Here is a 23,306-nt window from a genome sequence, read left to right on the forward strand (position 1 = left end):
TGTTCCTCAAATGTATCACTTTCAAATTGTTTGATCTTCTGTATAGACCAATGAGAGGCAGCGCTTGGGCCACGGCGAGAGCAACGGTTTCGCAGGCCACGGGAATCTACCAGACCTGGTGCAGCAAAGTCACTCCCCATCAGGAACTCCAACAGGCCTTAATTCCCAGGACCTGGACTCTATGGATGAGGTAGATAACATTTAAGAGGGGTAAGGATCTGATATATTTAGCCAGGCCAAGCTAATGAAACTGGCTTGCGTTATTTCCCAGTCCTGTCCTGCCCTTGTCTTCCAATAATTTGCAGCGCTCTCTCTACTTGACTGCCATTAAAATGAGGCCAAAGGGCCTAAAAATATGAGGGAAACAATTTGCTGTTATAATGACTCTTAACATTTTCATAACTCTGACACAAACATTATTTACTGATTCATCATCGCATGTGAAAGTCTAAAATTCCCTGCTGAGTCATAAAAGCCAATTTTTCTGACACATCTATAATCTAAACAGAGGAATATGGCACTCCTGTTGTATTTTTAGCCCCAAACTCAGACAGTTTTTCTCTAAATGCCTGCTATTAAATAGTTTTATTGGAGCTGATATGGTGCATTTGTTTGTTTTTTTGTATCAGTTTGGTCTTGGCGGTGGTTCGAAAGCTTCTTTCACTCCTTTTGTGGATCCACATGTATATCAAACCTCCCCCACAGACGACAACGATGAGAGCTCAGCGGCCGGTAAATATACAAATCACAAACAAACACATCTTATCACCACCCGCAACAATGAAAGGAACAACATTTATGGAAAGTAATTTGGCTAGCGCTATATTTTTGATAAAATGGGCTTTAAAATAGGTTTATGCTGGGCATTGAATGAGATAAGAGCATTACAGCATAATCGTGCTTCTTCCCGCCGGGTTTGGTTCTTGCCCAAACGTTCTGTTTATGAATGAAATGCTTCTTCTTTCATATCATTTAATGTGTTTTCTCGTCGTCTTACCTCTGCAGTGTTGTTTGCTAATGAGTTGTTGCGTCAGGAGCAGGCCAAACTGAACGAGGCTCGGAAGATCTCTGTGGTCAATGTCAACCCCACCAACATCAGACCCCACAGCGACACACCAGAGATCCGCAAGTACAAGAAGCGCTTCAACTCGGAGATCCTGTGTGCTGCTCTATGGGGTACATCACGCTCTCTCTGATATATGCCTTTTTTGTTTCAATTGCCTTGCAATTCCTCTTCTGATAAAAATCAGAATCAAATTCATGTTTGTGGATGCTCAGGTGTGAACCTCTTGGTGGGCACTGAGAACGGTCTAATGCTGCTGGACCGCAGCGGTCAGGGCAAGGTGTATAACCTCATCACTCGCCGACGCTTCCAACAGATGGACGTGCTGGAGGGTCTAAACGTCCTGGTCACCATATCAGGTTTGTCTCAGAACAAAAGAGCTTGATAAGGTCATGAAAGTTGATGGAGCTTTTTTACTCTAAAAAAAGCCTTTGTGTCTTTGGGGATACACGGCACGTTTTTTTTTAGCTTGTCAACCTCGTCATTGATGTTTTCAGGGAAGAAAAACAAACTACGTGTCTACTACTTGTCATGGCTGAGAAACAGGATACTGCACAATGATCCGGAGGTGGAGAAGAAACAGGGCTGGATCACTGTTGGGGATCTGGAAGGCTGCATTCACTATAAAGTTGGTAAGTGAACCATCTCTGGGTTGTCACAATACCAAAAGTATTTGATATCAATGCCAGTAAAATATCAATTTAGAGACCACCATGATGCACAATAGCAACTAATATCCAAATAAAACTCCTATATATTATTATAATTATTTGCAGCATATTGTAAATCTCAATGCCAGTCTGTTTTTAAATTATTTCATTTATTTATTAGCAACAATTATTAATATAAATATTAGCACCATGTGAGCCTGTATTTTCTCAGTGTGCAGAATGAGGCAAACATTAATAATTTGCGGGGTCAAAAGCCATAGCCGGCCCTAAATTGTGGAACTCTGCCGCTCTCTATTAGAACAATCTTGTCAGAATCACTTTTTAAAGCAAAATTAAAAACCTCTCTTTGAGAAGGCCTATAATTACGAAGGTAAATGGGGTTTGTCTAATTGTTTTTGTCATTATTATTATATTGTTGTATGTCTTTTAGTTTTCTTTTAAATGATATTGTTCAGCACATTGGTCAACCACTGTGGTTTTATGGTGCTTTATAGATTGATTTAATGATTGAGTGATTGATTGTAACGATTAAAGCTTCCCTGTTAAAGCAGAGGCTAAGTCTGAGATGGTAGAGTAGGCTAATCGAGATCTCTGACTCTGATGCTAATCGACACACCTCTAACAGCATGGAGAGTGGCAGCGGGGGACAGTCTGCTTTCTTGTATGAATGTGACAGACTGCCACTGAGAGCTGCAGGGAACTGAAAGCATGATTTACTTTGTTTTCAGTGAAATACGAGAGAATCAAATTCCTGGTAATCGCACTGAAGAACTCGGTAGAGATTTACGCATGGGCCCCCAAGCCGTACCATAAATTCATGGCTTTCAAGGTATGATGCTGCAATAATATTTCTCTCTTTCCCTCTCTGTGTATGTCTTTTATGCCTAATTTTTTATTTAACCAACATGTGATAGAATAATTTGTAAATGAAAGAAAATGGCTTAAAGGTTTACATGCATTAACTGCATGTTTAACCAGTTCCCCTGACTCAGCATCCATCTCTATATCTGTATCTCTTTCTCTCTGGCAGTCGTTCACAGAACTGCAGCACAGGCCTCAGCTTGTGGACCTGACTGTAGAAGAGGGTCAGAGGTTAAAGGTCATCTATGGGTCTAGTGTTGGCTTTCACGTCATAGATGTGGATTCTGGAAACCCCTATGACATCTACATACCATCACATGTAAGTGATGTTTTTGTTATAAACCTCAGAAATATTTTTTTATTTATTAATTTTTGCACAATTTGTTTTGCTCAAATAATATATAACCACAAAGTAAACATGAATGCAGCTGTTTAGACTATACTAGGCTGCGGTTTGGCGTCTGTAAAAACACAATTAAGTTGTTCTTCTGGTTAGGGGAGCCGATCATGGGCAACACCCTCTTGATTGGTTCAGAGGTTCCCTTGGCAGTGTTGCTCTTGGGGGTTGTAGTCTAATCATGGTGAAATAACGTGCCTCCACACGTTATGTTCCATTCATGGCACTTGAAAGTGTGAAAAATGTAAGAAAGGTTTCAGGAGCATTGAGGAAGACAGAAGCTATTTATTTACTCACGTTCTGTAGAAATTCTTCACGTTCTGTAAAAAAAGACAGACAGACAGACAGACAGACAGACAGACAGACAGACAGACAGACAGACAGACAGACAGACAGACAGACAGACAGACAGACAGACAGACAGACAGACAGACAGCGCTGTGATTGGTATGCTAGAACCCCTCCCTCAGGGGTTAAGCCCAATTAATACTTCTGCATTGAACTCACGCTGTAGCTACATCGTAGGCTGTGTAACATGCGTAGCCTACGGCGTACCCTGACGTGCACCTCTCCAAAAATTTAACGACGTGTCAATTCTACGCGGACTGCAAACGCTGTGATTATATTATTTCATATAATTATTATTATATAAATTATATGGTTTTTGGAAAACAGGGATGCACAAAATTAGTTATTGAGAATGTAAATATTGAATGTGTCTCAGAAATCAAATTTTTGGGAGTTATCCTAGACAGCAAACTTAGCTGGAAGCCTCATATTGAGCATATCAAAGGTAAAGTTAGTAAAAATATTGGTATTCTTTATAACGTTAAACACATATTGGATGAAGCTTCATTACAGCTTCTATACAAAACCTTAATTGTTCCATATTTAACATATTGTATCGAAGTGTGGGGTAATGCTTGCACCAGTTATACAGAAAGGCTGTTCTTACATCAGAAGAAAGCGGTAAGAATTGTGACTTATAAAGGTTTACGAGACCACACAAACAAACTGTTTATAAAATTGCAGACCTTGAAATTAAAAGAGTTGGTCAAATTTAAAATACTACAAATTATGTGGAGAGTGAAAAATAATTTGGTGCCAATATATATTCAAAACAAACTCATGCTAATTACAGACAGTAACAACAGAAGAAAAGGTCATTTTTGTGTACCATATTCACGCACCTCACAAAAACAAAAAGGGTTTCTTGTAATTGGGATCAATTTATGGAACTCTTTGGACATTGCAAAAAAACATGTAACACGATTGTTCAATTCAATAAAATGTATAAAAAAATGTTCTTAGAAAATTCGAAGGCAGTGAAGCATAAGAACCAATGTTTGACAAATTTGAAATTGTTAATTATTTAGATGTGAAGTAATATTGTAGCCTACCTCGATAAAGAAAAAAACGGAAAAAAAACGGCAAGCCATCTGTTTTGTGTCAGCTAAGATTATTGAAAAAAGGGGCATGAAATTATAAGACTAGGTCTTCCTCATGCTCCTATTCAGCATTGAATGTTATTATTTTGTTGTTGATGTGATTAATATTGTGTCTGTAATAATGACTGAATAAAGAACTTGAACTGAACTGAACTGATATAGTTGTATATGTCACTTGTGATGGTATGTTGTATAGATATGGCCAGACGTGCAGTCTACCAATAACATTAGAGTGACAGCACTACGAACGCCCACAAGCGACTTCACAGTACAGAGACTAGCGACAAAATCGCTGGCGGTGTGAACGGGGCTTTAGAGCACCCTGCAGTTCCATTATTCACCACAGATTTACATTGGAAAAATGAGGGGCGCTGTGGAGCGCTCAGGCACCCTCTGCCCAGCTTAATATAATGATACCTTCCTGCCGAAGTTATCTGCTAAATGTTATCCTGCTCACTTAAAACACTTAAAATAGTCTGGAGAATCTGAAAAATATTTGTTATGATCTTTCTAGTGAATGAATATTTTGGTGCCCCACCTGCCCATACAGATGAGCCGTGGTTGAATACTATAAATGTAAATTGACCCTCTAATGATCTCTTTAAGCACTATAGCATGATCTGCAAATAACCATTTCTTCTCTCTATCTCTCGCTCTCTTAGATTCAGAGCAGTGTGACCCCTCATGCCATCGTGGTGCTTCCTAAGACTGATGGCATGGAGATGCTGCTGTGTTATGAAGATGAGGGCGTTTATGTCAACACTTACGGCAGAATCACCAAGGACGTGGTCTTGCAGTGGGGAGAGATGCCCACCTCTGTTGGTGAGTCTGTTTGTTTCAATAGAAACATACAGTAGTAACCCATCCCAGCTGTACAAGAACAAAACAAGCCATAGTGACCAGAGAATGACTCCTATTAAATGTATCAAATATTTATCTTCTGAGAATACTTTTAAAAACCTAGCATATTTTGCTGTGCCGACTGATTCCACATTCACAGTGGCACTGATATCCGATTGGCCCTCTACCGCAGTGTCTGTTTGTGTTAGCTTGTTCTGCCAGCTCATGGGCAGAGCTTGAGGGATGCGCAGCCAACAGAAGTGCACGAAAACTACAAAGGGCCGCCACACAATCCTCTGCCTTGTGGGAGGAGATACAAGTAGTTCACCCAGAGTTCATAAACATTCGAACTATGCATCAACTTCTCTCATGTTTTGAGAAGTATGAACATGGTTATTTGTGTGTGTGAGCTGGTTTGTGTAACACATTATCTGCAAGATTTAGGGCTTTTGGCATGCTTTATCATATATAATAATCTCAATGGGGGAGTGTTTGGGCAGAGCTCCTAGTGGTTTGGCAGGCTGTTATGATTATTAGTAGTGTTCACGGACAGAATTATTCATCTTTAGGGCGATTCCTATGCAATGCTTTTTAAACGTATGTGTGGTGGAAAAATAGACTAAAAAATAGATTTCATGGCATTCAGAGATCTGTTTTTGCTGTTTGTAAGGAGTGTATTTTATAAGGATAGTTTCATCATTTACTCCCCCCTTACTCACTCATGTTGCTCTAAACTTGCGACACCAAAGGAGATTAGTGCTTTTCACAATATGATTTTCTGCAAAACTGTTTTGAAACAATGCGTAATGTTAATGTTTATAAAATCTTAATATCCTCATGCCTTATAGGTGCATTTATCACATTAGAGCTGGGTAACAATATAGTTTACATTTTGCAATGGTGTAAATGATTAATAAGTTGAGATTTGTTATACTCTATATATTGTTTTATATGGTATGTTGATGAATAAAGTTTGATATTCTTGTTTATCCACTTTTATATAGGGAGCTGTGTGAAAATATTTAGCAGAATGTCTGTTTATTCTGTTTAATACAGTGAAGGTGGATGGGAACCAGGCATAATTCCAAAAAATGTTTTCAATATGGCTTTTTTGCTATATCCCAGTTCTTCTTCTTCCATATGAGGTTTAAGTCATTATTTCAACAAAAGTCTCACTTGAAGCCATGGTCCCCATTCACTGTCATTATATGGAAAAGAGCTGCTTGGACATTCTGCATAAATGATCTATCTGTCCCCAAGAATTGAACAAAATATCACAATAATAATCGCCAACACTTATGTCTTTAGTAGCCGATTTAAAAAAAAAAAGGTAAAATAATAGGTATTCACATTTTTGAGAACTATGGTATATTGTTTTTGGTCTATCCATCAGAACTCAATAAGATGTTCTGTTTTGCAGCTTATATCCACTCCAACCAGATCATGGGCTGGGGAGAGAAAGCCATTGAGATCCGCTCTGTTGAAACGGGCCACCTGGATGGTGTTTTCATGCACAAGAGAGCTCAGAGACTCAAGTTCCTCTGTGAGAGGAACGACAAGGTTAGTCTCTTAAGCGTCCCCATACTGTGTAGACTGGTATTGTTTTAGATCATCTCCTCCAAATGTAAATGTTATTGTTTATCTAAAAGAGCTTAGACCGTTTTGGACAAGCTAACAATTCTCGTTTCTTTTCTGCAGGTGTTCTTCGCCTCGGTCCGATCAGGCGGTAGCAGTCAAGTTTTCTTCATGACGCTGAACAGGAACACTTTGATGAACTGGTGAAGCTTCTGCAGACCTAACACTGTGGAGCCTTTTTCCTGTCTGCATTGCATCTGTGAGCGCACGGTACATTGACACTTTGGTCTGAAAAACATTATTAGAAAAAAATATTAGAGACTCTGAGGAGTGAGCCTGGAGACAGTCCGTAGGGAGAGCACTGACTCTCTGCACACGGCTCATGGAGATGCAGTATCTGACGTCACCTGCAGTGGCACGCATTTCCCAGAAGAGGGCGCTGATTAACTTGAACTCGGTTTTAGACCTTATTTTGTGGCCTCTGGTAAAGCCTGTTCTTAGGATCCTCCCCTTTATGTTCCTGTTTCCTATTGGTTTTGATTGACTTTTTTTCAGATACCATTGAATTTTAGTCAGTTGCATGATTGTAAAGAATTGGACAGTATTTAAGAGATAACAAATGTGGGGATAACATTAGCAAGCACTCAGGCTAAGACCAAGCTTTAGTCTCTTGATGTTACACTTTTATATTGGCAAACAGTTCTGCCAGTTTCACAAGTATCTGTGATGCCCGTTTTTGTCCAATTTCTCAGAAGAGAACGACATGCTCAAAAGAAACGAATAACACTGGTGCTCATTTGTATATTGTCAACAAGATCCATATACTGTACATTTATCAAAAGTACTGTATCAATAAGTACTATACTGTATCAAAGTACTATATCAAAGTTTGTTTTATGGCTTTGAGGTTGGAAAGACGGAGATGAGCGGATCTTTAAGTTGCAAACCATATTTTGAGTTCTTTCTTTAACTTCTTTTTGGAATGTTTTAAACATGACGAAACAGGAGCACGAAATATAGCCACACGTGGAAGAAAACGATCCCCCTCACTGGTTGCATGTTTGTGTAGACACTGGATCAGATGTTGTGCGACGTGTATGCCAGAGCAACATGATATCTGAGATCAACTAAATTTAAAAGAAAAAAAAGAAAGGATAAAAGCACCTGTATTTCAGTGACTATTGAGAATTGATGATGACTTATTTAGATTTCTTTATAGTGCCTAGCACAAGTTAACCTGTGTGAAATCAACCATTAAAGGCACATTGATTTTTGCATTTTAATATTCTTACGCTATAACTTTTACGTTCCATCCATAATTTGAGGCTGTAAGTCTTTTTTTTCATTATTTCAAAAGACTTAGCATTGATGTATTAAGCGGTAGCTTTTATTTCGCAACAATGCTTAATCGGTTAAAAAAAACCTGGGGCTGAAAACATTCCAAAAAGGGAAAAGTGTCTCTTTCTGACAATTATGTCGTACTCAAAATCCACTAATTATAAACAGTCTCTTGGACTAAAATATCATGTTGATCTTAACTTCCTGGTACAATATTTGTTACAGAACTACTACAGTAGGTCAACAGATGTATTGTTTTTGTATTGTTAATTAGATCTTTTTTTTTTTCAGTTTATTACCTTTTTGGGGCGTTTTGTTTTGTATATTTGCCTTTGTCTTCATTTCAACGCTTTAGATGTTCTCAAAGTCACTTGATGTTTGCACACTATATAGATATTTATATTTCTTTCACATCTCTTACATAGCAAAGAAGATATTTTAATGGTGATGGAATGAGAGGTTTTTAGCAATAATGTCCTGCTGATGTATGTATGCTGTGTGAAACACTGTGTTCAGCCAGTGCTAGGAAAGAACCTCACTGAGCTCTTTTAATTAACTACTTTATTTGACACTCAAGAATGGTTAATGTTTCTGTCTTAATACATTTTTAATGATCGTCGTTCTTTCAGAAGCTGTAAACAAGATTTTCAGTTCTTTAACGGTGATGGAAGCACTATGTCCTCCTCGTTTTGGTTTGTTTTTTTATTTTATGATAAGAAAAAATAAAACAAATAAGTACCTTTTTTGGCTCGTGTCTTTGTGTCCCTCCCTCTGCTGAATCTTTGGCTGTTTTTTTACAGAGCTCACGAAACTACCAGTATCACTGAGTGCCTGAGAACTTTGCTCTGATAGGTGTAATACATTAACTCTTCTTGCTCAAGCAGATATGTCTTTTCCAGCCATTTTGATATGCTATAAAAAAATAAAAAAAAATAAAAAACAATCTTGCAATGCTGACATTTGGACCACAAATGTTTTATCAAAATCCCTTAAAATCATGTAAGTTGTCATGTCACCACAGTTAAGAGTGAAATAATAGTCTGGTATTCAGTATAGGGAAATGATTTTCCTTAAGCACCATAAACCGCGGTGAGACATGGACATCATTAGCGGATGGATGAGGGCATAAGGTCTCCAGCACAGCACCCGTGTGCAGCATGATCCTGCAGTGACAGGATTGATCATTTACTGAGTATTGGGAAAGCAGCCGAGAACCTTGGAGCCACTAATAACGACCAAGAGCGTCTTTTGCTGACACTTCATGCAAAATGGAGAAGGTAAATGTTTTCATCTGTCGTCATGAATTCAAATGGATAATAAAAATGCAGTCTGTATGATTAATAGGTTGATCATGCTAGATGCATGTTTAATTTAAATGTATTTTTTGTGGAATGTTTTGAATTTACTCTTGTATGAATGAGACAGCAGACATGATAGTCATGACATGCAGAATCATGAATGCATATGTTATTCATGCTGTGATTAGGATGTTTCTGGGTTTATCGTTGTTGCTGTGATTTGACTAAATAAACAACCATTTGGTTAAAAATGGACAAATGAATCACAAAAATGACCAGAATATGGATTCTGTTTCAGTACTAACTGACTAGTAAGAATTTTTGTACTTTAAGAAATGCAACAGTTTTTAGATGATGTACCAGGAGCTGGTCATTCCATTTATATGACTGTTTATTTACATAAGTGTGTATTTACATAAGTACTTGGTAATGTGAATGAACTCTGTGTACCTGCTTTATACACACATTTGTTGAGGCTTCTTGTGATTGTGCATTATTGTTACTACTATAGTGGATAATTGTAGCAACGTAATATGAGCAAAACACACTGTTAAATTAGTTTTACCAGAGATTTTCAGACTATCAAGAGCTTTAGGTCTGTTTACTCGAGTATTACTCACTGCACAAAATACATATCTACATTTCAGATATTTTATATGCTTTTTTTAGTTGCATCACCTCAATTATCTTGAGTAAAATGTGTTAATCCAACTTTATCTAATCATGTTCATTGAGCTAAAATCAAATGTTTGTTCAAACAGAAGAATAATTATAAAATTCACATTGGTAACACTTTACAATAAGGTCTCATTAGTTAATGTATTAACTAACATGCACTAACCATGAGTAATACATTTGTTACAGTATTATTAATCTTTGTTAATGTTAATTAATAATACAGTTTGTTCATGTTAGTTCACAGTGCGTTACATAATGTTAAATACAACTTTATATTAATGCATTAGTAAATGTTGTAATTCTCATTACGATTAATAAATGCTGTAGAAGTGTTGTTCATTCTTAGTTCACGTTAACTAAAGTAGTTGGCTAATGTTAACTAATGAAACCTTATTTTAAAGTGTTACCTCCACATTTTATTATTGGTATAAATAAAAACATGAACTTAATTGTTCATTAAGAGCGCAATTTTATTAAAATGGATGCATTATATTTTAGTTCACACACATTTCTCTTTCATTCAGTTCAATACCTTAATTAAGAGTCAAATATTTATTTGAGCATTGTCCTTTTTGCAGATAATTTTGTTTGTATCACTAATTTCTGTAACAATAAGGACTCCTTTGTTGACATTAGTAAATGCATTACCTAAAATGAACTAATGATGAGGAACATTTTTACAGCATGTATTAACCATTAATCACGCTAGTTCACTGTGCATTAACTAACGTTAACAAATAAAACTTTTGATCTGTATTAGTAAATGTTGCGATTAACATTAGTTCAGATTAAATGCTGAAGTATTGTTCACATTGGTTATTGTTAACTAATGTAGTTAACAAATGAAACATTGTAAAGTGTGCCCTAATTTCCCTTTAATAAAGAATAAATCAATACAGTAAGTGAACGTTTATGTTTGTTTGTGTGTGTGTTAACGGTAGTCCTGTGTTCCTGTCTCGCAGCAGTTAACAGGCACGCTCGCTCTGGCAGTGTTCACAGCCACACTTGGCTCTCTGCAGATGGGATACAGCCTGGGAGTCATCAACGCCCCACAGAAGGTCAGTCATCACACCATCATTACAACCTTCACACTCCCAGCTGCATTCTGAGCCAGAATGATATGGATTTATCTGCTTAAGATTATATCTTCAAGAGAAAGGACTATTGTTCTGTGTCATTATTAGGATAGGAACTTGTCATGGCAGTGTGCCATTTGTGTTGTAGGTCATTGAGAGGCACTATGCAAGATCTCTCGGTGTCTATAATGAAGAACTGGCCCGTAGAGGAGGAGGAAACACCACCGAACAAGAAGAAGCTTCTGATCCTTCTGTGGTCATGTACTGGTCCTTGTCTGTGGCCATCTTCTCCATTGGAGGCATGGTGTCCTCCTTTCTAGTGAGCTTTGTTAGCGACTTCCGTGGAAGGTGGAGTATCTGTGAACTTTCTTGTGAAAATTATTAATTGCGATAAGATAAAAAGGAAAGCGCTCAATGACGTGAATTGCAAGAAATAGCTTCAACTTTTTTTTATCTTGAAGAATGAAGTTTTATATGTTCAGATACAGTAGAATGACTCATTTGTATTCCTCTCTGTATAATATTGATTTGCAGGATCAAAGGCATGCTGGCAATAAATGTCCTTGCCATAACAGCTGGGCTGCTCATGAGCCTGGCTAAGATGGGCACACCTCACCTCATGGTTATAGCAGGACGCGCTATCATGGGGCTGTACTGTGGTAAGACAGAGTTTCGCCTTTTCAGAGAATCTTGGGAGAAAGCCAAGGCTAGTTTGAAAGGAGCTAATCATAACTGATGCATAAGAAATAAAAATAACAATAAATAGTAAAGCATTTAGTAAAATTGTATTTAAAATGTGTTAAAAACAAAGAAGAAGAAACAAGAACACGTAAGATAAAAAGGAATAAATAGTTACAAAGAAATTTGGCTTTTGAAAATATCTAACATTTTAATTGAACTCAACTGAAAATGATTCAAAATTCAAATCAGTAAAATGATCCAATCTTCTCACCAACGAAAGTAATTTCAAATTAAGTCGAAATTTAAACCTTTGTGTACAACACAGTAGCAGTGTTTCCTTAATGACTCAGTGTTTTTGAATGAATCAGGTGAGTGAATGATACAATGACTCACTCATACAGGCAGTACTTGCTTCATTCAACAAATCAGTGTGAATGATGCATGATTGAATCATTGCTTAGTCCGAAATCGCATACTACATTTGGTTTGAAACGTACTTTGCAACCGTTAAAAATGACATTATACATTCTATATAGTATGAATGTGTGTAGTATGAATAAAATTAGGATGTACTACATCCCCCATTCCTAAATTCTTTTCCGTGGCCTCATGGGATAGCAAAGTGTCCATCAAATGTGCACTTCAGAATCTTTTTCACCTAATGTTTTATGAATACTGTGAATACACTATACGGCTCACATATAGTTTTTTTACCTACGATACAGTATGGAGGTAGGCATATTCAGATGCATCGTTGTCGCTGCCTACAAACGAAGTAGCACTATATTTCAGATTATATCAGATATCAATAGAGAGTTTAATGACTTCACATGCTAAGATGATCTGACTGGTGTACACAGGCATTCATTCATTACAGATATTTTCTTAAATGTATTTGTGTTATTACATTGCACTGTATATGTTTATGCAAAATGTTTTGACTGACATATGTGTTATAGGTCTGTCATCTGGCCTGGTGCCCTTGTACATTGGAGAGATTTCTCCAGTGAAGTACAGAGGGGCTATGGGAGCGCTCCACCAACTGGCTATTGTAATTGGCATCCTTCTTAGTCAAGTGAGTGTCAAATCCACAAATACATAAAGATTCAAAGGTTCATAGCGGGAACTGGATATTTAAATGTGTTAAATAAAAGAGCATGGCCATACATGACCTTCTATGGCAAATCAGTTTAACAATCACCTTTGTGATCAAAAATAGTGATGCTTTGTAATAGCTTTTCGATACAAAAAGTAAAATGCTTATTAAGTCTAAGGTCGCATTATCTGCTCTGAGTCTTCATCACTTTAAAAAAATGAAGCTTTTTTTGAAGTTATTTAATCTTGGTCGGCTCTTATTAGAAGCTGTAAGATGTGTGCAGGTGTCCTTGCTCTCTGCAGGTCATTGGTCTGGAGTTCCTGCTGGGAAATGATGACATGTGGCATGTGTTGCTGGGTCTTTCTGGAGCTCCTGCCATCCTGCAGAGTTTGCTGCTGCTTCTGTGCCCAGAGAGTCCTCCATACCTCTACATCAAACTGGGCAAAGTAGAAGAAACATGCAAGAGTATGTGCCAAAGTCTTCTCACTCCTTCCTCTTAGACAATGTATGCTTAAGCATGTCATTTGTAACAGTGGTAAAAATAGAAACATTTTGAGAATAATCTCATAATAGGCCTTAAAGGAGCTGTATGTAAGATTGTGGCCAAAACTGGTACTGCAATCACTTTCAAATTACTGTAGAGCGGTGTATCCCCTCCCCCTCCTCCCTGACTCAAGGTTGCCAGATAGGCTGCAGGATCCCGCAGGAACGTGACGAGCTGCAGCTGTGGTAACTAGAGCAGAGCTGGCAACCCGGATGCTGCAACACTACTGACTTCGTGATTGGTAGATAGGTGGAGGGTGGAGCATCAGACCAAAACACAACATGACAACATCAACATCAGTTGAGGGCTGCAACTGCACTTTTTAAATGACAATATGCTGGCCGGACAACTGTTGTCAGTGATATAAGTATTTGAAATGTACATGATTTCTTAATGTCTAGTGACATATCAGGGCCTTTTTATGATTAATTGAAATAAATTTCTTACATACAGCTCCTTTAAGTTTAAAGAATAAAATCACAACATTACAACATTGAAGTAGAATTCTTTGAGAATAACGTTCAAAATGACAAGGATAAAGTTTTGTGAGATTGAAGTCGCAATATTATGAGAATTAATAAAGATTGAGTTGACCACTGTTTGCTACAGATTGCACAAAACAGGCAATTTCCTGAATGTCTGTCTGGTTATTTCTCCTTAATAAATTCAATTTCCTACTGTTCATAACCGCTGCCAGATACTAATGAAAACTCTGTGCCGATTTGCCAAAAGTATTTATTTGTTAGTAAATATTAACACATGCTAATCATGCTATCTAAATTCGCCAAATCCATTCTCTGCATTGATGAACATTTATTTATGTTAAAAGGCTTGCTCATAAAAAATATTTCCCCTCAAAATACTTTCACGCCATATTACACAAAATGTATGACTTTATATACTTTTTAAAAAATATATATATGATAAAAACAGTGATGCTTTATAATAGCTTTTCAATGCAAAAAGTAATACGAATTTGTATTTTAAGTGAAATGCGTATGAAGTCTTTATATTCACAATATTACAACTTTATTCTCATCATAACCTTATGACTTTGTTCTTTTAACATTATGACTTTATTTCTTAAAACTTTCGGGTCTTAATCTTATAACATTATGACTCTATTCTAAATGAGTTTTTTTAACGTGCCACTAAAACACTGTCATAATAATTTGAATGTTTTACAATTTAATTCATTCTCTTTTCTCTAAAGGCCCTTTCCAGAAGGAACACTATAATGACAAATATTCTTCAAAGAAATTGTGGGGGGGAAAAATTTTGGGGATTCCAAAAATATTGTTACTCTGTCTCGTTGTTGTTGTTATAGTTGTGATATGGACACTTCTATTCTCTTAGAGTTGAGTGATTTTTAAAACATAAAAAATAACTTAGTTGTCGTTATAGTTATTGGTGTCAACAGGCCTTTATTCTGAACTTCCCAAAATAACAAATGACAAAATAATGATGCTCAGTCTTTGCTGTCCTTTTTCCTTCTGGTAGGTCTGAAAAGGCTGAAGGGAGATTACGACACCTCAAAGGACATAGCAGAGATGCAGGCGCAGAAGGAGGAGGCCATGAAAGAGGCGAAGATGTCCATCCTGCGTCTGCTCCGTTCCTCTGTGTACCGCCAGCAGCTCTTTGTGGCCCTTATGATGCATTTCTCCCAGCAGTTCTCTGGGATCAACGCTGTACGCTCAATTTTACTCCCATATTATAAAAAATAAATAAATAAAAAAACACATTTCAATTGAAGTTTTATGGACCACATTACTACAGTAATATTTGATCTTGTCTTTGTGTTTTTTCTAGATCTTTTATTACTCTACTTCGATCTTCCAGACTGCAGGGGTCGGTCAGCCTGTGTATGCCACTATTGGAGTGGGAGTTGTTAACATCATTTTCACCCTTGTGTCGGTAAATAGACACTAATTTAAAGGCAAACACCGGCTGCTGAGGAACAGGCTCTCGTCTCTTAGAAACAGCACAGTGCCGTTGCCTCTTGGGTCTTACTTTCCTTTAATGCTTTTTGTCAGTAACTCAAGACTGATATTGTAGATAAATCCAACTTAGTTGAGAGCATGTTTCTTTAGAAAACAGCTAGCAATTGTTAGAACTGAAAGTCAGAACAACACTCATTAGCACTATGATCATAATTTGTCCAAAATTTAGGTTAGATTTATACAAAAATATTGCTGACATTATCAATCATGCTCATGTTTCACACCTCACCTTGAATCTTGTGAAAGGATTATATAATCAGTTATAATAACTGCTGGATCGGCAGAGGTCTGTCGGCTCATAGAGCTGGAGAGAAGCCATATGTTATCGTGACTTTGCAGTGTTTATCTATGCTAGTTCAAGGGCAGCCTGCAAGTGAAAACAGTTTTGAGCAATGAGTCAATAGCTACTCTAAATCAAATAATCCATTCAGAACACGTTTTGATGAATCTGGTGCATGAAAGCACAATGCTTTTAGAAAGTCATTTTCTGATTTGAGCTCTAAAGAAATTAATAGTCATTTTGAAAAATATATAATTTCACATGAGATTGCGCTCAGCTTTTTTCGTCCCAATTTTTCACAGTTAATATCTTGCAATTTAAAAAAAATAATAAATTGCATCAGAATTGCGAGTAATAAAAAAGTCTGAATTGTGGGTTTTAAACTCGTAATTGTGAGTTATAAAATCAAAATTGCGAGAATTAAATTCACGACTGTGAGTAAAAAGTCAGAATTGTGGGATATAAATTCACAATTGTAAGAAAAAGTTACAATTGTGAGATGTAAATATGCAATTGTGAGAAAAAAGTCAGAATTGTGGGATATAAATTCACAATTGTGAGAAAAAAGTCAGAATTGTGAGATAAATTTGTGAAGGAAACAAGCTTAATAAAATTAAAGGCATGTTGCGATCACATGACCAGCCAAATATTTTTAATTTTGTGGCTGAATTGTGATTTTGGTGGTGTGGAACCCCTAAAATCTGGTGGTAATGTGGAAACATGACCACTAACTGCTAGAAGGAAAGGAAAAATAAAATATAAATGAATAATAATAATATTAAACAATAAAATAATAATAATAGTAGACAGTAATAATACAAATGATTATTATTAAATAGTAGATAAAATAATTTGAATAATAAATAATTTATTAATAATAATAATAATAATTTAAATTAATAATAAAAATCAATTATAATACATATCGATACATATCCAAATATCACTACAGCCTATTGCATGTGCTGGTTCAACAGTTCAAAACCACTAGATGTCAGTATATGGCAAAAATATAAATAAATTAAATAAACTCTGAGTGCATCTTCGAGAAGTCTTTAAGCATACAGGCAATCGTAGATGATTCTTGTGATTCTTGAACAATCTGGTTCATTAATGTGTCTGTATGCGCGCTCTCCAGGTGATCATGGTGGACAGAACGGGCCGACGAACTCTCACTCTGATTGGGTTGGGAGGAATGTGCTGCTGTGCAGTGGCCATGACAGTGGGCCTGGCATTTCAGGTAAGATTGGCAACATTTATAAAATGGAGAAAACTCCAAATCAGGAGCTATAGAGTTTCTGCATTTGTCATTTGACAGAGTAGGACTGAGTTGCTGGTCTGTGATTGTTTCATAATTCTCTCTCTTCTGCTTTTCAGGATGTTTACTCATGGATGAGCTACCTCAGCATGACGGCCATATTCATGTTCGTGTCTTTCTTTGAGATCGGGCCTGGACCAATCCCGTGGTTCATTGTGGCAGAGCTCTTCAGTCAGGGACCACGTCCAGCAGCCATCGCATTAGCTGGGTGTTGCAACTGGACATGCAATTTTATTATTGGCATGTTTTTCCCTTATTTAGAGGTAAGAGTTTCCAGCATCTTTACAATTGTGCAGTATCCTTACATGCCATCACTACATAAGGTCTTCAAAATAAGAATAAGTCGAACTTTGCTTTGGTCCCTAGAGTCTTTGTGGGAGCTATGTCTTCGTCATTTTTGCAGTACTCCTGTTCGGTTTCACCGTTTTTATCTACTTGCGTGTACCTGAAACAAAAGGGAAGACTTGTGAAGAGATAGCAGCAGTTTTCCACCGGAAACGTGGAGCCCCTCCTTCCAAACCCCAAGAAGAGGCTGAGATGGTGCAGCTCAAGAGCTCTACAGAGGCCTGAAGGAGGACCCTTGGTTTATGGCAACTGTGGAATGAACGTTGTTACTGCAGTCACAGAAGAACTTACCTGTTATGACAGAACTGAATCTGATCTGCTGTATATTCCACTAAGCCTCAAGCAGAGCTCATCATTTGACAGGAAATAATTAGTCTAGATGCAAGTAAAGAGATTAACTAAACACAACAGCGTAATCTTGACAGACGGTGCAATATACAGTCTACACAAGCACTGGCCTTGGCGCAGATGAATTTAGATGATTGTATATTACTTTTATATTCCCAAAGTTATATATCTGTTAAAAATATTTTTAAAGGCATCACATTGCAAAATAATATTTTTTTCAGTGTATTTCAGTAGTGATATATGATTGCAAATTTAAAGTGATTTGTCCTTTCAGTTTTTTATGTGGAGAATTTGTGTGATAAGCTATAAATCAACTGAAAGAAGGTTATACAAACTCACATAATTAATATGGGAGTTATAATATATGTAAAATTAATATATGAAGGAACATAATCTACAATTGTTTAGTGTATAAATATATTCAAAGACAAAATGTACAATTTTTTTTTTACATTTTGTTCGTTACAATGGTTGTATTACATTTGTGTATTTTTTGCCATTATAAAATTACGCATATTTTAAAGTAAACCATTCCAACTTAAAACAACCTTAATTATTTGCTTTGCTATGGATATCTAAAAATCCCAAGACTGTTAGGACATAATAATTACTTTATAGTTATGCAGAATAGAAGCAGAATCATTAAATTGTATTATATTAAATGATACATAGGAAGGCCTTTGAAAACACAATGGTGCTGAAACCCTTTTCATGTGTCTTTTAATCTGTTGCTATAGTCATTCTTCCATTTAAATTTATACTTCATGGCAGTTTGATGAGTCTCCAAGTAGCCTACCTGGAAAGTTATTGCAAAGATGCAGTGAATGTTATGTTTACTCTATTGTTAAAAAGTTTGGGGTCTGCAAGTCTATTATTTACTCACCAAGGCTGCATTTATTTGATCAAAAATAAAGTAAAAACAGTAATTGTGGGGGAAAAAATATATAACTGGTTTGTGTTTTAATATGGCTATGCTATTTTAAAATGCAATTTATTCCTGTTTATACTCAGTCTTCAGTATCACACAATCTTTCAAAAATCAGTAGGCCTATGCTGATAATATCATCAATGTTGAATAAGGTGGAATGTGGAGCCCCAAACTGGTATTCAATTCCTCTCTAATGAACTGATTTATTAGATAGTAGGCTACTACAGAACAAATAATGAACTCCAATATATTTAAACTCCAAAATCATCATATTTTGTAATTGGTGATGGGCAGAGCAAACAATAATGACATATGATACATTCAACTATCAAATGAAGGTTGGGTTTAAGAAAATGGGTTAACTAGATCTCAGGACAAGGGTCGCCTACGTTTCAGAAATGACAAATCGAAGCAAGTTGCCACGTGTTTGCAATGATAAATGCACTAATTTTTTTTTATCAATGACATTTGATGGCCAAAACAATGGTTTGATATTTTTGTACGGTGACCTTTAAAGTTGTACTATTTCGTGATTTTTTTTTGTTGTTGTTGTTTCATAATTGTTTTTTTTCTGCTTAAATTTGAGCACTACGCAGGCAGCTGTAGCAGTTTCTCCTCGTGCATGAGAATCTCGTTGCCGTAAAGGTGCGCGCATGCGCAGATCTTTCCGTCTTTTGTTGGAAGGGAATGACTGGCGTTTTCAATGCTCTCTGCTACAGCATCGCAACATTTATAGGCGAATCTTCTTAATACAACACAGTGTGTGGATACAACTCTGGAAGAGGATTTGGCGATCCAAGACGGTGTCCTGAAGCGGTCGATTGTGTGATCAGAGCGTCTGGGTGTGGAGTTGTTTTATTTTGCATGTGTGTCAAAGCTAGAAAGAGCAGCATAACGGCCTGGCAAAAGTTCTTGATTCCCATGCGAACATCTCTGTTTACTCGTTTTTGAACGATGTTCCATGATAAGGGTTTGTTCCCGAGCAAAAGCAAGGTTTATATGTTTGTAAGCTAATAAACGTTCTTTAAATGATTCGGTCAACTTAGTAGTTCCGGTTAACTTTGCGTGTAGCTGTAAAGTGAGTCATTCATCCAGCTTAAACATTCAAACGGCGCCTCTGACTGCATTAGATTCGGCAAATTTAGCGAGGTTCAACTTTTGCGCGCCTTTTGTGGGTCTCCAGGCCGTGGTAGATTTGTTCACATTTACAACATTGGTAGCAAATTAGTTCGTAGTCAAGTTTAAGTTACGGTCTATTAGAGCACCCCAAACAGCTCGTGTTGTTTTAGCTTTAACTTGTTCTCTGTTAAGTCTGTAGGATTTACACATTAACAGACAAATGGATATTCTATCGTTATTTCAGCATAATGTGCGAATGTTTCACCACACTTCTAGGGATAGTTCACCCTAAAATGAACATAACGTCATTTCCTCACCCTAGCCTCGTGTTGCTCCTGTGTGATTTTGCTCTGTTGAACATATGTTTTGGTTATCATTGACATTTGTTGTTTGTTGCAATTTCTTTAATTTCCTTTTAGGTTCCACAGAAGAAATGAAAATTATGACAATTTAAAAAAATATTTTTGGGGTGAACTATCTCTTTAAGAGTACCATACGGTAATGTGTTTGCACATGTGCCATGGTACTACCTTGGATTTCTGAGCGTAGTATATATCAAATTAGTATTACTATCTGATACCGTCTGTGCTCCTTCCTATGTAAATACTATATTACATGATTGTGGTAACGTTAATTATTCCGTTTTCTTCTGCGTACAGAATCCTCTTCGATTAACCCATCATGGCTGATCTTGATACTGATTTCACCAGTGGAGATGCTGGGGCTTCTCTAACATTCCCCATGCAGTGCAGTGCTCTGCGTAAGAACGGCTTTGTGGTGCTAAAGGGACGTCCTTGCAAGATTGTGGAGATGTCTACTTCCAAGACTGGCAAGCATGGACACGCCAAGGTATCAAATTAATAAACTCACTGTTGAGGGCTTAATAAAAAAAAACGGCCACATTTCATAATGCATTGCATATTACTGAATCAGTAACATTGTTATCATTAAAAGTTTTAAATGCATTTATTTAATTTCCTTTTCAGGTGCACATGGTTGGAATAGACATATTTACTGGAAAGAAAAATGAAGATATCTGTCCCTCTACCCACAACATGGATGTTCCTAATATCAAGAGACTGGACTATCAAGTAAGTTCAAACCGTAATCAGCCTTAGGCCTCATTTATCAATGTTCATCAGCCATGTTCACATATACAGTGTATGATTTGTGCTAAAGAATTTGCACTAAGCAGAAAATGTCTACATTTTGATCTATTCTGTGGCTTTTTTTGAATGAATGTGCATTTTTTGCCTTTCCTGTGGCACAGCTGGTTGGCATCACCGATGGCTACCTTTCCCTGCTGAAGGATAATGGAGATTTGCGTGAGGACCTCAAGCTGCCTGAGGGGGATCTGGGCAAAGAAATAGAGAGCAAATTTGAATCTGGAGATGAATTTCTGGTTTGTAGCTGTTACATGCTTTCAAATTCACATCAATTTGTATACTGTGAGCCTGTTAATTTTTTTTAAATAGACTTTTTAGATGAAGAGGCTTTATTAATTTAGTTTAAATCAGGGGTCTAGATCATAAGGACCCCTTAGTGGACATTGGATTGGTCCTTAGTGGCTGATCATGGGTCCACACACACCATATTACCGTAATTATGAGATTCCGGCTTGTAAAAAGCGTTCATGTCCTCTTTAAAAATCGAGTTTATAAGTTGTAATAAGTTCTGAGTTCTCTGACTTGTACCATATGACCGCTGCCATGCCATGTGGAAACAATCAAAATGGCTGCTTTTTTTATTGTTAATGCAAGAATAACCTGAAAAATAAACATTAGTTTATTACTTGCATTAGTTTAATATAGCTTGCACAGAGTGGAATAACTATCTATATTATCTTTATAATGCAATTTAATTTTACTTAATACATTTGAATGTAGAAAGGATAAGGAGACATTAGCTGAACATCTTAAATTTTTAGCTTATTAGGGATACATTTGTGTTTTGCTTAATACAATTTTCACATTGTTTGAGGTCAAATCATAATTGGTGGACCCCTGTTAAACACACCTGAATTAGTTTTTTGGTAACACTTCAGTTTAGGGTCCAATTATCACTATTAGCTAGTTGCTTATTAGCATCCTAGTTACTAGGATATTGTCTGTTTATTAGTACTTATAAAGCACATTTTAATGCCTTATTCTGCATGACCATATTCTACATCCTATCCAATACCTAAACTTAACTACCTTACTAACTAGTAATTAGGAGTTTGAGGTAAAAGTCATAGTTGATATTGAGAATTGGACCCTAAACTAAAGAGTGACCAGTTGTTTTTCTAAATGCATTGTTTTAGTTCAGTTGTACAGGTATTTGCACTCAAATGAATGCGAGATTGCAGTCAACTGTGGAGTGGTGGTGTTTAAACGGACTAAATGTTTGTAGAAATCCAGCATACTTCACCAGAGAGAAGTCTGTCGTTTCATCAGAAGATCTTGAGATTTTGATTTAACCATTTGAGTTACATGAATGCATGAAAATGGATAGGGTGAATTTCCATTTCATGATGACTCTAACAGTAGTCCTAGTGTTTTACTGTCATTTTGAGAGTTCATTTTTGTGACTTCTTTCCCTCTCGTAGGTCTCTGTGTTGGCTGCCATGGGGGATGAGTGTCCCATTGCCATCAAGCCCATGAGCTCATAATGAACAGAAGCTGACGGGCTGGTTGAGTGAGGGCCTCTGTACCACAAATATTACATTTTAGTTCTAAAAGTCACCAAAGCCACAGCCTTCGCAAACCACCTAGAATAATTTCTGTTAAACAGTAAAGATGCTGGACCTTTTGACCCGTCTCATGAGGTGTTGTCTAATCAGGATATTTCATATCACAAAGGGTTTCCTGCACGCTTGTTCTTTATTATTTCCCCCTCATTCATTCCTTTTTCATTATACAGATGCACTTTTATCATTCATTAAAAATGGGAGTAGTTTTTTAAAGCTCTTCTTATTGCAGAAACCTTTTTATTCATGCCGACAGGCCTTAAACTGTTGCAAATCAGGCAGCAGCCATTGAAGATTACCTCTATGAATCTCACTGACTAGTTTGCCGGCATTTGGTACATCTACATTCGTGCCAAAGCCTGTGTCTCAGGTAGGCTAGGATTTGTCTGAATGTCACTCTAGCAGCTTGGCACTTGTTGGGGTGGCCGGCAACTAGCGATCCTAAGGCAGAAAACATACTAAAAAATTTTACTGACATATAATCCAGACCAAATGACCAAATATAATGTAGTTGATCTGAATCGCAAAACCTTTTTTTTTTTTTTTTTTTTTTTTTAGTTTTTTTTTTTTTTTAAAGTAAATCTAGTTTTACTCCACCTGAACTTTTCTTTAGTTTCAGTTTACAGCATTTGTCCCTCCATACTGAACACTTAATTTGGTAGCAAAGCAATAAC

General features: G+C 36.8%; 3 protein-coding genes across 7 annotated transcripts in view; all 3 read left to right on the forward strand.

The window, feature by feature from the left end:
- tnika (TRAF2 and NCK interacting kinase a) overlaps positions 1-7,396 on the forward strand; it is a 32,771-nt gene extending 25,375 nt beyond the window's left edge. For all 5 annotated transcript variants that reach the window (XM_056240920.1, XM_056240921.1, XM_056240923.1 and 2 more), the window contains 10 exons: positions 47-190; positions 630-732; positions 1,006-1,176; positions 1,279-1,422; positions 1,561-1,695; positions 2,463-2,563; positions 2,765-2,914; positions 5,103-5,262; positions 6,701-6,840; positions 6,979-7,396. In XM_056240920.1, coding sequence (XP_056096895.1) covers positions 47-190; positions 630-732; positions 1,006-1,176; positions 1,279-1,422; positions 1,561-1,695; positions 2,463-2,563; positions 2,765-2,914; positions 5,103-5,262; positions 6,701-6,840; positions 6,979-7,062 — 1,332 coding nt within the window. In that variant the 3' untranslated portion in view covers positions 7,063-7,396. The remainder of the gene's footprint in view (positions 1-46; positions 191-629; positions 733-1,005; positions 1,177-1,278; positions 1,423-1,560; positions 1,696-2,462; positions 2,564-2,764; positions 2,915-5,102; positions 5,263-6,700; positions 6,841-6,978) is intronic.
- A 1,920-nt stretch (positions 7,397-9,316) lies between these two features.
- Positions 9,317-18,290, forward strand: slc2a2 (solute carrier family 2 member 2). The gene is made up of 11 exons (XM_056240942.1): positions 9,317-9,470; positions 11,132-11,227; positions 11,394-11,593; positions 11,780-11,904; positions 12,886-13,001; positions 13,325-13,487; positions 15,067-15,254; positions 15,376-15,480; positions 16,985-17,086; positions 17,224-17,427; positions 17,531-18,290. Exons 1-11 carry the CDS (start codon positions 9,462-9,464, stop codon positions 17,732-17,734), a joined length of 1,512 nt encoding a protein of 503 aa, XP_056096917.1. The 5' UTR covers positions 9,317-9,461; the 3' UTR covers positions 17,735-18,290.
- Positions 18,291-19,432: 1,142 nt separating this feature from the next.
- eif5a2 (eukaryotic translation initiation factor 5A2) lies at positions 19,433-22,697 on the forward strand. Its single transcript, XM_056240927.1, has 5 exons — positions 19,433-19,627; positions 20,564-20,753; positions 20,891-20,995; positions 21,175-21,306; positions 22,492-22,697. The coding sequence occupies exons 2-5, from the start codon at positions 20,586-20,588 to the stop codon at positions 22,552-22,554; spliced, it is 468 nt and encodes a 155-aa protein (XP_056096902.1). The 5' UTR covers positions 19,433-19,627; positions 20,564-20,585; the 3' UTR covers positions 22,555-22,697.
- Positions 22,698-23,306: the final 609 nt, after the last annotated feature.

Source organism: Rhinichthys klamathensis, unplaced genomic scaffold, assembly GCF_029890125.1.
Source record: "Rhinichthys klamathensis goyatoka isolate OS25496 unplaced genomic scaffold, OSU_Roscu_1.1 h1tg000624l_1, whole genome shotgun sequence".
Taxonomy (NCBI): domain Eukaryota; kingdom Metazoa; phylum Chordata; class Actinopteri; order Cypriniformes; family Leuciscidae; genus Rhinichthys; species Rhinichthys klamathensis.

What these genes read in the sequence shown, in the direction of transcription:
- slc2a2 (XM_056240942.1), top strand. An exon ending in GTTAGCGACTTCCGTGGAAG is followed by an intron (nt 11,594 to 11,779) that starts GTGGAGTATCTG and finishes ATTGATTTGCAG; the next exon opens with GATCAAAGGCATGCTGGCAA. An exon ending in AGTAGAAGAAACATGCAAGA is followed by an intron (nt 13,488 to 15,066) that starts GTATGTGCCAAA and finishes TCCTTCTGGTAG; the next exon opens with GTCTGAAAAGGCTGAAGGGA.
- eif5a2 (XM_056240927.1), top strand. Translation starts at nt 20,586, where the DNA reads ATGGCTGATCTTGATACTGATTTCACCAGTGGAGATGCTGGGGCTTCT. An exon ending in GCAAGCATGGACACGCCAAG is followed by an intron (nt 20,754 to 20,890) that starts GTATCAAATTAA and finishes TTTCCTTTTCAG; the next exon opens with GTGCACATGGTTGGAATAGA. An exon ending in AATCTGGAGATGAATTTCTG is followed by an intron (nt 21,307 to 22,491) that starts GTTTGTAGCTGT and finishes TCCCTCTCGTAG; the next exon opens with GTCTCTGTGTTGGCTGCCAT.